The sequence below is a fragment of the Rana temporaria genome, chromosome 2, assembly GCF_905171775.1.
Source record: "Rana temporaria chromosome 2, aRanTem1.1, whole genome shotgun sequence".
Classification (NCBI taxonomy): Eukaryota; Metazoa; Chordata; class Amphibia; order Anura; family Ranidae; genus Rana; species Rana temporaria.
In genome coordinates, this window is record NC_053490.1 from 83,914,714 (window position 1) to 83,927,668 (window position 12,955).

Here is a 12,955-nt window from a genome sequence, read left to right on the forward strand (position 1 = left end):
AACGGACGATCATTCGTCCGATAATCGGATCGTGCTTACCGGGCATTATACTCGAGTATATACGGTAACACAGAGAGCAGCATGACATCATGACAAAGTCCACACCGGTCTCTGCATCACTGAGTACAACCCACCACGGACATTTTCTCAAACCTTCAAACTCTCATTTGTAAGATTTCACCCAATAGGAGAGTTTATTTTGCAAATTATAATATACACTCATCGGCCACTTTATTAGGTACACCTTGCTAGTACCGGGTTGGACCCCATTTTGCCTTCAGAACGGCCTTAATTCTTCGTGACATAGATGGTGTTGGAAACATTCCTCAGAGATTTTGGTCCATAATGACATGATAGCATCACACAATTGCTGCAGATTTGTCGGCTGCACATCCATAATGAGAATCTTCCATTCCACCACATCCCAAAGGTGCTCTATTGGATTGAGTTTTGGTGACTGTGGAGGCCCTTGGAGTACATGGAACTCCTTGTCATGTTCAAGAAACCAGTTTGAAAAGATTGGAGCTTTGTGACATGGATCATTATCCTGCTGGAAGTTCCATCGGAAGATGGGTACACTGTAGTCATAAAGGAATGGACATGGTCAGCGACAATACTCAGGCAGGCCGTGGCGTTTAAATGATGCTCAATTAGTACTGAGGGACCCAAAGTGTGCCAGGAAAATATCCCCTATACCATGATGCCACCACCACCAGTTTGAACCGTTGATACAGGGCAGGATGGATCCATGCTTTCATGTTGTTAATGCCAAATTCTGACCCTACAATCTGAATGTTGCAGCCGAAATTGAGACTCATCGGATCAGGAAATGTTTTTCCAAACTTCTATTCTCCAATTTGCTGTAGCCCATCTGCTTTAAGGTTCGATGGTTATTTGAGTTACTGTTGCCTTTCCATCAACTCAAACACCTCTGACATCAACAAGGCATTTTCATCCACACAACTGCTGCTCACTGGATATTTTTTCTTTTTTGGACCATTCTCTGTAAACCCTAGATACGGCCGTGCGTGCAAATCCCAGTAGATCAGCAGCTTTTGAAATGCTCATCCCAGCCAGTCTGGCACCAACAACCATGCCCTGTTCAAAGTCACTTAAATCCAATTTCTTCCCCATTCTGCTGCTTGGTTTGTACTTCAGCAAGTCTTCACCACGTCTAGATGCCTAAATGCATTAAGTTGCTGCCATGTGATAGGCTGATTAGCAAGCAATTGAAAGGGTATACCTAATAAAGTGGCCAGTGTACATTTCAGCCTTCAAATGGCCATGGCATTCAAAACAACAAAAAGAGAGGGCCAGATTCATGTAGAGCGGGCGCAATTTTACGTAACCGGTTTACGTTACACCGCCGCAATTTTTCCGATTTAGTGCCCGATCCACAAAGCACTTACCTGGAAATTTGCAGCGGTGTATCGTAAACAGGTCCGGCGCAAGGCGGCCCAATTCAAATGGGGCAGGTATCCTTTAAATTAGGCGCGCTCCCGCGCCGGACGTACTGCGCATGCTCCCGTCGCAAATTTCCCGACGTGCTTTGCGCGAAATTACGATGCGCCAACGTTTTGTGAATCGCGACGTGAAAAAAGAGTTACGCCGGGAAAATTAAAAAATAATTCAAAAGCGACGCGGAAAGACAGGCATACTTTAACATGGTGGAGTACTTTTACGCCATGTTAAAGGTGCACTATCTTTGCGATGGAAATCTAACACTCGCGATGACGTAACGACGGGAAAAAGCTTCGTGGATCGCTGTGACTCCTAATTTGCATACCCGACACTGGTTTACGACGCGAACTCCCCCCAGCGGCGGCCGCGGTACTGCATCCTAAGATCCGACAGTGTAAGTCCATTACACCTGTCGGATCTTCTGCCTATCTATGCGTAACTGATTCTATGAATCAGTCGCATAGTTAGAAACAGAGATACGACGGAGTATCAGGAGATACGCCGTCGTATCTCTTTTGTGAATCTGGCCCAGAAAAACTATTCTCATCCTTCTAATCACTGCAGTAGTACCCTGTACGCAGGATTTAATATGTCCTAGGACAGGGGTGTCAAACTGGCGGCCCTCCAGCTGTTCCGAAACTACAAGTCCCATCATGCCTCTGCCTGTGAGAGTCATGCTTGTAACTGTTAGCCTTGCAATGCCTCATGGGACTTGTAGTTTTGCAACAGCTGGAGGGCCGCCAGTTTGACACCCCTGTCCTAGGAGATGCTAGGGGTGCACTGATTCTTACTAAAGCACTGGTCATGTAATTACAGGAAAATCACAACCTCCAATTTTAGCATTTATTAGCACTGATATTGTCATGGTGAAAGTGATATGCATTCCCCTGGGAGTGCCAGGAGCTGGGCTGAATGGGGGGGGGCATCATTTCACTTAAAAGAAGACTGGTGTTGGATCACAGACCAGTAAGTCTACAGGTGACAGTGCCAGAGATAGGGTGGGAGTATTGCAGCAATAGATGCTTTTTTATTCCTACACGCATGTAGCAACTAGTAGTAAGTTGCAGTTGAGCTTTTATTCTGCCTTAGAATTCCCATAGCGAAAAAGGTATTGCAACTCCTTACATTACACACACTTACCTGTAATGATAGGCGCAATATTTCAAAACCATCTTCAAGCACTTTCTTCTCTAACTCATGACTGTCTTTCAACTCTGTAAAAAATAAATAAATAGATAACATAGTTACAGGACAGTTTTCTACTGTGTTACGATGGGAAAGCAAGCAAAGTAACAAGAATATTTAAAAAAAAATAGCTGTACATTTTCGTATATTGTTCATTAGTGCTCATATAATTTTATTACCATATAATATGAACAAAACATTGCTCATTTTTAGGTGTATAATACTGATAACATTTGCTTGCTGAAGTTCTTTTTTATAGACATGCTATAGCCATGTTTCTCCACTAGAGGGCAATGTTGTCTAGAAATGTTTAAAGTTAAAGATGATGTAAACCCAAGAATAATTCAGAATTCTGCCTTCTCATTTAGTCTATGGGGCTGCAGTGCAAATACATTTGCAAATGATTATAAATAATTTCAGGAAATTGATGCTACATTTGTCCATCAAAGTTTGTTGAAACTGGTCAATACATCCATCCATATGCAGTTGTTAGAGGCTACATATTGTCTTTTAAGATGCTCAGGCCTCTGGTCTACCATCCCAATGTGTGACCTGCAGTTGTGTTGTGTAGCAACTCTATCATGTTCTATAAAAAAAAAGAAATTAATTCAAGTGAATTAAACACATTGAGGTTGATTTACTACCACTGAAGAGTGCAAAATCTGGTGCATAGAAACCATTTAGCTTCCATTTTCTTTATTTGGTCAAAGCTTAATTGATCTCAAACTTTAATCATGAATTACCAACCTTTGGCTTGTGTACTGACTATGCTTCCGCTTGATCCCTACCTTCTACACTGGACCCTGACTTGCTCACCTCCTGGTGGGGCAATCCTAAGGACTGTGACCTGACACTAGAACGCAGCAAAACCCATCTCCACCATTAGGAGCTTTAGTGAAGAACAGTTTGTGCTTAGACCCCATGCCTTGGGTGAGCCTGCGTCATCTGCCAGGGTGACCTGCTTGTGTACTTATTCTACTGGTCAGTTTTCACCTCTCTACTGCTAAAGCTACCGAGCCTGACCCCTGATCATGACCGTATAATCTGGCAAACAGGAAGTGCGAGGACATGGCTCTGGCAAGTAGGCTGTATAGGGTCCCAAGATTTCTAATGCGCGGCCCTATCTGGTACTCTCAATTTCTTACAAATATTTTTCAGCACACTAGATTCGAAAGGTTGCTTACACCTGCCATTGCATCAACATTTGTATTAAAACTTTTCCACCATACTTCAATATACTTATAAAGGCAGCATTGTACCATCAATTTTTTACCATAAAGTGAGAGCTACAAATGTTACATTGTAAAAAAAAATGGAATATCAGATGCTACAGCGAGTAATCTAGGGGCCATATCTATTCTGGGGGAAATTCCTGGGGAATTGATGCAATAAGGTCTAGCGCGATGATCAGAACAGGACAAGCGATTCATCCATCACTGCAGTCTCGCCTGTCTCATTGCTTTACATTATAGACACATTCTATAGTCACAAGCACTAATTTACATTTTTAATATACTGCTGCAATTATCTTGTCGTTATAATTAGAAGTCGTTTATAAGATTGCTGTCTTTTTAAGATTACATTTTTCTACAGCAGCTTGAAGGATAAAAAGCGTAGTTAAAATATGCTAGCATCTATAGAAAGGGAAACAATTATTTAGATGTCACCACATATACCATTCCTATAGAGGGGATTTCACATACATGGTAATGTTGCAGCTCGTGCTATCACTGAGGAACTGTTACCCCTGTAACCCATATTCGACTGTCATGAGCAGAGGTTACTTCATGTTTCTTGCTGAACAGATAAGTTTTTTCCAACTTTCATTGAGAATGAAAGTGCATACAAATCCTAAACTGCCCTTTACTGTGGGGAGATTTCCTCTCACTTCCTGTTTTCACTATGGGACAGGAAGTGAAGGAAGATCCTCCTCAATGGGACACAAATGGCTCAAAGTGGTTATCCGTACGGTTTCAGCAGTAAAGGCGGACACTGTAGATAAGACATGTTTCAATCAGGAAAATTAATACTCTAAGTTGCAGGTTTGTTGGAAGTTGAGGTGAACTAAAGTAACATCATGGCTGGTGCATATGGGACAGTGAATGTCAGATTCCTTCATGCAGGGGTTGTGAACTGCATCAGGTGAGCAATGGCATAATGGCAAGGTGTCCACATATTGTTCAACAGTGAGGAAGTGACCTTTTCACTTGGACCTTCTAACATCTATGGGCCAGATTCACGAACAATTACGGCGGCGTAACGTATCCCGTTTACGTTACTCCGCAGCAAGTTTTCGTCGTAAGTGCTTCATTCACAAAGCACTTGCGTGTAAACTTGCGGCGGCGTAGCGTAAAGCCGTCCGGCGCAAGCCCGCCTAATTCAAATGGGGCGTGTACCATTTAAATTAGGCGCGTTCCCGCGCCGAACGTTCTGCGCATGCTCCGTTAGGAAATTTCCCGCCGTGCTTTGCGCGAAATTACGGCGCCCCGACGTGTTTTTTGAACGGCGACGTGCGTTACGTCCTTTCGTATTCCCGGACGTCTTACGCAAAAATAACTAAATTTGAAATTCGACGCGGGAACGACGGCCATACTTTAACATGGCTGGTCTAAATCTAAGCCATGAAATAGCAGGCTTAAGTTTGCGACGGGAAAAACCGACTAGCGACGACGTAAGAGAATGTGACAAACGCGCGTACCTTCGTGGATCGCCGTAAACAGCTAATTTGCATACCCGACGTGGAAAACGACGCGAACTCCACCCAGCGGTCGCCGAAGTATTGCATCCTAAGATCCGAAGGCGTACAAAGCCGTACGCCTGTCCGATCTTAGCCAAAAGCCGTTGTATCTTTGTTTGTGAATTACAAATAAAGATACGACGCGGCAAATTTGAAAGTACGCCGGAGTATCAGTAGATACTCCGGCATACTTTTTCTGTGAATCTGGCCCTATGTTTTCTACAGATTTTCTCACTGACCTATACCAGGTATCTGATAGGCAAGCTATGGGTTACTAAAATTACTCTCAGGTCAACTTTAACATGTTACTGTATTAACAGAAAAACTAAAGTTTTACCATAAACACTATTCTCGTGATCTTCATGGATTGCAGTTACAGCAGCTGAATGGACATTCTTTATCTCCAGCAGAACAGCTTCATGGGTTGTAGACATGTCTTCAATCTGTGTATAAATATATATAAAAAAAGAAATGTTAAGCAATGCAAGGTACTGTTTATACACAGGCATATTTATAAAGCAGTGAATGTAACTTTCACCAAACATTCCTTGGTGTGAATCAATCACTGTCATTCAAAATATGCAACTGAAAGATTCACCTGCAGTGAATGTTTGGTTAATGCCAGATTCACTGCCTTATAAATATACCCCAGAAGTCCACATTGCTGCTAGACAGCTAAGTATATGAACACATCTTTACTTACAAACAGCATGGTAGTGATTTGAGGTCACTTTTATTTTTTGGGGGTTTAGAAGTGTAGTTTTAAACTGATGTTTTATGATGGTTTATAAAATGTTTAATTAATTATATAAGAGCCTAAAGTAAATAATTAATACACGGTACACCCATAACACTGTTCTTTCAGAACATTCAGTTTTTTCCCAAAGAGAGAGAACACAGCAAAAGCTTCTCCATTTGCTTCTCTCTCTAATAGAAAGGTATAGAACAGAAAGGAGAGACACTCTTTTGAACCATTTATCAGAGTGTGTAATTTGAGATCTTTATATACTGTATATATACATACACACACTGTATATATACATATACACACACACACTGTATGTAAAAACAGTTTTTTTTGGCAAAGCTGTTACAGTGTTTTTAAATAAGATATATCCAGGACTTTTGTCAGCTGGAACTTGGTGGAAAGCAGTTCCACCATCTCTGGATCAGGTCTTCTGCTTCCTGCTTACCATCATCACTGGTAAACACAGAAGTCTGGCTTCTGTGTTTACCAGTGATAGCTTGTCTCCCACAGATCTGGATTCCTGAGTGGCTCCCGCTGAGTGTAGGATGGGGAAAAGGGAGACGGGTGCATCGCAGATGCCGACACCCCCACTGGATGATCTTTCTGCAATTGAGAGAAGAGGAGCCACCTACAGTGTGTGGGGAGGTACTGGAGCCAGCTGGATGCTGCATCTTAATACAGCTACAAAAGTAAGACACATGGAAGATGGTGGAGCTTTTAAGGGGGGTGGGAGTTGAAGATGGGGCAGCGGAGGTCAGAGGTGAAGAGGGGTGAAAGTGAGCTGTGGATGGAAGATGCCAAGGTAAGCATCTGTGGAAGAAAGCTGTGTGTAGCACACCCCTAAACTTTTCACTGTTGTATGCAGCAGACCCCAATGGCAAGAAGATTGCAGAGCCTGACATTTTCTCCCTCCTCATTCCTCCAAGACCCCTTTCACACTCAGGAGTTTTTCAGGCGGAACAGCGCTAAAAATAGCGCTGCTATACCGCGTGAAAAACTCCTGCACTGCATACTCAATGTGAAAGCCCGAGAGCTTTCACACTGAGGCAATGCGCTGGCGGGAGAGAAAAAAATCTCCTGCCAGCAGCATCTTTGGAGCGGTGAGAGGAGCGGCATGTATACCGCTCCTTCCCATTTAAAACAATGGGAAACGGCGACAATACCGCCCGCAATGCGCCTCTGCAGAGGCGCATTGCGGGCGGTATTAACCCTTTATTGGCCGCTAGCGGAGGTTAATATATAGCGCCTGGCCGCTAGTGGAGGTTAAAATATAGCGCTGCTATTTTTAGCCACCGCGGCTCCCGCCCCAGTGTGAAAGGGGCCTTACCGATGCTTGTCTGTGGAAAGTATTCACAGCTGAGATAAGCTGCACTTATGAATCAGCCAGCTCCTTTAAAGCTGTTGTCAGAATGGCTAAGTTAGGAGAGGAGGGGGGCAGGTCGGATTTTATAACTAGGGTTAGAAAGTACACATAGTAACTTTGTGGAGACAGAACTGTCAGGCCTAGTACACACGAGAGGATTTATCCGCTGATACGGTCCATTCGATCCGATGGAGTGTACTCACCATCGGATCGAAATCCGCGCCGAAATCCCATCGCGATGACGTGTCGCGCCGTCGCCGCGATGATGACGCGGCGACGTGCGCGCCGCTGTCATATAAGGAATTCCACACATGCGTCGAATCATTACGACGCATGCGGGGGATCCATTCGGACGGATTGATCCGGTGAGTCTGTACAGACCAGCGGATCAATCCGTTGGGATGGATTCAAGCGGATAGATTTTAAAACATGTCTTCACATTTTTATCCGCTTGAAATCCATCCCAGGGGATAAAAATCCGCGGAAACAGATCCGCTGGATTGTACACACCATAGAATCTATCCGCTGAAACCGATCCGCGGATCAATTCCAGCGGATGGATCCTCTCGTGTGTACGGGGCCTTACAAAAATGTATGATCTTATTAAAAAAAAAAAAATAGTTTTGGGTATACTGGAAAATGTATTAAAACCCCTGCCATGTTGATATTGCTGTGTCCCTGTAGGGGAGAACAACCCTATTTGTATTACTGATCTCTGTCCTCAGTACAGAAACTAATGGAAAATCCAAAATGTTAGAGCTGTCACAGAAACATGAGATTAGGGTAAATCTTCCAATGGGAATATCTGTTCTGGTGACTGCTGTCACACTGGAAAGCACACATGCTCGTGCAATCCCACGCGTTAATAATTAATGACACACATGTCTCACATGGCCAGTGTGTTCTTGTGTGGTGCGCCTCAACGCCATGGAATGCACCTTTCCTGCACCACATTCTAGTGTGAACCAGCTTTAAGAAGGGATTGCCCCTGACTCTGTTTTCCTGTGTCTAGGACAGGAAGTTAAGTGAAAAATATCCGATATGATAAGACAGGATTTTTTTTTTTTTTTACAGAAGTCTAAACCTTTCCATATGAGGTGCTACACTATTTGACCAAACTGAGTCATAACTCATGTTAACTCATGTTATGAGTGATGCCGTGTACACACGATCGGAATTTCCGATGAAAAAAGTCAGATGGACTTTTTTCATCGGAAACTCCGATTGTGTGTGGGCCCCATCGGACTTTTTTCCGTCGGTGTTTAGAAATAGAACATGTTTTATTTTTTTCAGATGGAAAAGAAAAACAATAGGAAATTCTGTAAGCAACTCTGACGGAGAAAAAACCCACGCATGCTCAGAATCAAGTCGACGCATGCTCGGCAGCATTGAACTTAATTTTTCTCGGCTCGTCGTAGTGTTTTACCTCACCACGTCTTGGACGGTCGGAATTTGGTCTGACAGTGTGTATGCAAGACAGCTTGAACAGAATTCCGACAAAATTATTTTATCGGATTTTAGGCCATCGGAAAATCCGATCGTGTGGTACGGGGCATAAGGCTTTGTAAGCCAAAACACGTTAGCTTTCTGCTGTAAACTCTCTAAATTATGTATGGACTTCTGCTTTGACTTTTTCAAGCACAAATTGGACAGAAGCCCAACTGTGATACTGACACCGGCTGCATGATAATAATAGCCAGGGGGTAGAACTAAGCTTATTATTTTGGTGCTATAGTGAAAGTACACATGAAAAAAAGACTACAGCTCCACCTGCTGCCTGAAAGCAGTAAACATCAAAAAGTAGCAAGCAATGTTAAATAATTTACCTATCTGAAAATGGAAACATTTTAACATATTCATTTTCTAGCAAAACAAATTTAAACATAGCAAAACAAATAAAGAGACTTGTATACAGTTATTCACTATACTTTTAACAGTAACTCCTTGAGCAGAAATGGCCTTTATCCCAAGTTATTGCAAACCAAAAATCTTTTTGCTTGGAGTTATGCCGCGTACACACGATCATTTTTCGTCATGAAAAAAACGTAGTTTTTCAAAAACGTAATTTAAAATGATCGTGTGTGGGCTTCACATAATTTTTCAGGTTCTGAAAAACGAAAAAAAAAATTGGAACATGCTGCATTTTTTAACGTCGTTTTTAAACTATGTCATTTTTCGGGTTGTAAAAAATGATCGTGTGTGGGCTAAAACGCAGAAAAAACCCTGCAGAAGTCATTTTGCAAGCCGCGCTGAACCGGGCAGCTTCAAAGTCGTCCGACTCTAAAGCCGCCTTTGTGTAAACTGGATCTAAAGGTTCTTATTTAGCTTATTGCCCCATAAAGGAGAATTATAAAAAAATAAAAAAAAGAAGATTGGTTAGGCCCACAAGTGTTTTTTTTTTTTTTTTTTTACTACTACTATTCCTTTATATTGACATTTGAAATTTACAAATGCAACAATTTAGAAATCGGATGAAAGGTTTAGCACCATAAAACGTTTTGATAGGTAAATACTGCATTTTATATACAACTATATAGATCAGACCAAAATTAGGGACAAATGAGGAAGAAGGAAGAACAGGGGGATATTGTTCCAAATCAAGGACAGTCCCTTGAAATCAGACATTTGGGAGCTATGGGCACATACCTTTTTAGGGCTTTATTTTTCATTCAGGCATTGCTATAGTACACCCATTCATCCCTCTCCTTTCTCTAATCCATCAATCAAATTTAAACCTCTTTTAGAAGCTGCAGTGTGGCTAGTATTTCAGTAATTTTACACACCTCATGATTTAAAACATACACTTCCATGATCAGTTGCTCTATAGATTCTGGCCCAGATTCTCGTACAGCGGCGTATCTTTGAGCGGGCGTAACGTATCCTATTTACGTTACGCCTCCGCAACTTAGACGGGCAAGTGCAGTATTCTCAAAGCACTTGCTCCGTAAGAGACTTACGCCGGTCGGATCTAATACAAATCTATGCGTAACTGATTCTAAGAATCAGACGCATAGATATGACGGCTCAGACTCAGAGATACGACGGCGTATCTGGAGATACGCCTTTGTATCTCCTTTGAGAATCTGCGCCTCTATCTGCAGTAGATTACAAATAAGCCATATTAAGATAAACTGAGTGAACTGTATGATTTGAGCACAGCTGTGATGCTTGCTTGATGGAATCTGGAAGCATGTGTTACTTGGGTCTGCCCTTTTAATGAAGAATGATCTAATCAGCTGCAGTAACCCCCTTGTGTATGGACATCTCTGCAAGCTTCAACAATTCAATGGGAAAATGCCCTTAGTCACAACAACCAAAGTTTATCTTTGGCGGTAAATAGAAACTTGACTGGTTGCAATGGATCTGCACTACTACTGTTCCTTGCACAGGTTTGTTTAACAATGTTGAAAATACATGACAAGAAGAGATTAGTGCAGTAAAGAATCTAAGCCTGCAGGCAGCACTAGGAAAATAACTCCCCTCTTGTACTCCTTTACATGTATTTGTTATTACATATCTGTATATTACATTTAAGTCATGCCGGGTGACCTTTAAGTGGACATGTGGAAGAAATGCAGAGAATACTTGATGCTCCGAGAAGATATGTAACGTGATTCTTTATTTCTAGAGGGAACACTGATGAATTGTTGCTGTACTATTACTCAACTCTTATTGAATAGATCTGCTTACTGTCAAGCTGTCAGATGTTTCCAATTACAAAGTACAAATATCTCCACATCCATTGAGCCATGTTAATGCTCACACTGCTTGCCTGCTCTATTAGACGGAGACACAAGTGATAGATCAGGCATGTATTGTATTTAAGTCTCTCCTTTAGGTCTTTTGGAAATGTGCAGAATTTCAGCGAGGAACATCTGCCTTGGTGCACTATGCCCAGGTTCTGTCAGCTGCTGGTAGTACCCGCGGCATAATTATCATTGTGCTGGGAATTCCCATGACAGCGAGCAAAGGCTGCCAACATACAGATCTGCATTACAAAATTCTTACATCCTTTACTCCTTGTCAAACAAAACTGGAACAAACTTAACATATGTTTCTTTTTAAAAGTATATTTAAGAAAGTGATCAATCTGGTGTAAATAATTTTGTCAGAGTGTGTTAAAGCAAACTCAGGGAAACAGATAAATACAAAGATGAAATACATACATACATGTATATAGGTGTTGTATTACCTGCCAAGGATTCGTGTTTCTGCCCACCCAGTCCTGACATACAGCACAGCCCTGTCTGGCCAGGTAAAAATACGTAATTGTTCTCTACTGCTGTTATATAACACAGGTCTTGTCCTTCCCCCCAGCCTGGGATAGTAAAAGGAGAAGCAGCACACTGGTGAGCTCCTCTTTCTACACTCAGGTCCATACATATTGGGACATCAACACAATTCTTGACTTTTTGGCTCTAAACATCAATACAATGTATGTGAAATGAAAAAAAAAACAAGATGTGCTTTAACTGCAGAGTTTCAGATTTAATTTGAGAGTATTTACATCCAAATCAGGTGAACAGTGTAGGAATTACAACAGTTTGTATATGTGCCTCCCACTTTTTAAGGGACCAAAAGTAATGCGACAATTGGCTGCTCAGCTGTTCCATTACCAGGTGTGTGTTATTCCCTCATTATTCCATTTACAAGGAGCAGATAAAATGTCCAGAGTTCATTTCAAGTGTGCTATTTGCATTTGTAATCTGTTGCTGTCAACTCTCAATATGAGATCAAACGAGCTGTCACTATCAGTGAAGCAAGCCATCATTAGGCTGTAAAACAAAACAAACCCATCAGAGAGATAGCAAAAACATTAGGCGTGGCCAAATCAACTGTTTGGAACATCCTTAAAAAGAAAGAATGTGCCGGTGAGCTCAGCAACACCAAAAGACCCGGAAGACCACGGAAAACAACTGTGGTGGATGACCAAAGAATTATTTCCCTGGTGAAGAAAACACCCTTCACAACAGTTGGCCAGATGAAGAACACTCTCCAGGAGGTAGGTGTATGTGTGTCAAAGTCAACAATCAAGAGAAGACTTCACCAGAGTGAATACAGAGGGTTCACCACAAGATGTAAACTATTGGTGAGCCTCAAAAACAGGAAGGCCAGATTAGAGTTTGTCAAACATCTAAAAAAGCCTTCACAGTTCTGGAAGAACATCCTATGGACAGATGAGACCAAGATCAACTTGTTCCAGAGTGATGAGAAGAGAAGAGGATGGAAAAGGAAAGGAACTACTCGTGATCCAAAGCATACCACCTCATCAGTGAAGCATGGTGGTGGTAGTGTCATGGCGTGGGCATGTATGGCTGCCAATGGAACTGGTTCTCTTGTATTTATTGATGATGTGACTGCTGACAAAAGCAGCAGGATACATTCTGAAGTGTTTCGGGCAATATTATTATCTTCTCATATTCAGCCAAATGCTTCAGAACTCATTGGACGGCACTTCACA

General features: G+C 42.1%; 1 protein-coding gene across 1 annotated transcript in view; it reads right to left on the reverse strand.

Annotated features, from left to right (window-relative positions):
• MTUS2 (microtubule associated scaffold protein 2) overlaps window positions 1-12,955 on the reverse strand; it is a 472,945-nt gene that overhangs the window by 33,663 nt on the left and 426,327 nt on the right. Inside the window, exons 9-10 of the mRNA XM_040340468.1 lie at window positions 5,721-5,826; window positions 2,602-2,675 (exon numbers count right to left, since the gene is read on the reverse strand). Of these exons, the coding sequence (XP_040196402.1) occupies window positions 2,602-2,675; window positions 5,721-5,826 (180 nt within the window). The remainder of the gene's footprint in view (window positions 1-2,601; window positions 2,676-5,720; window positions 5,827-12,955) is intronic.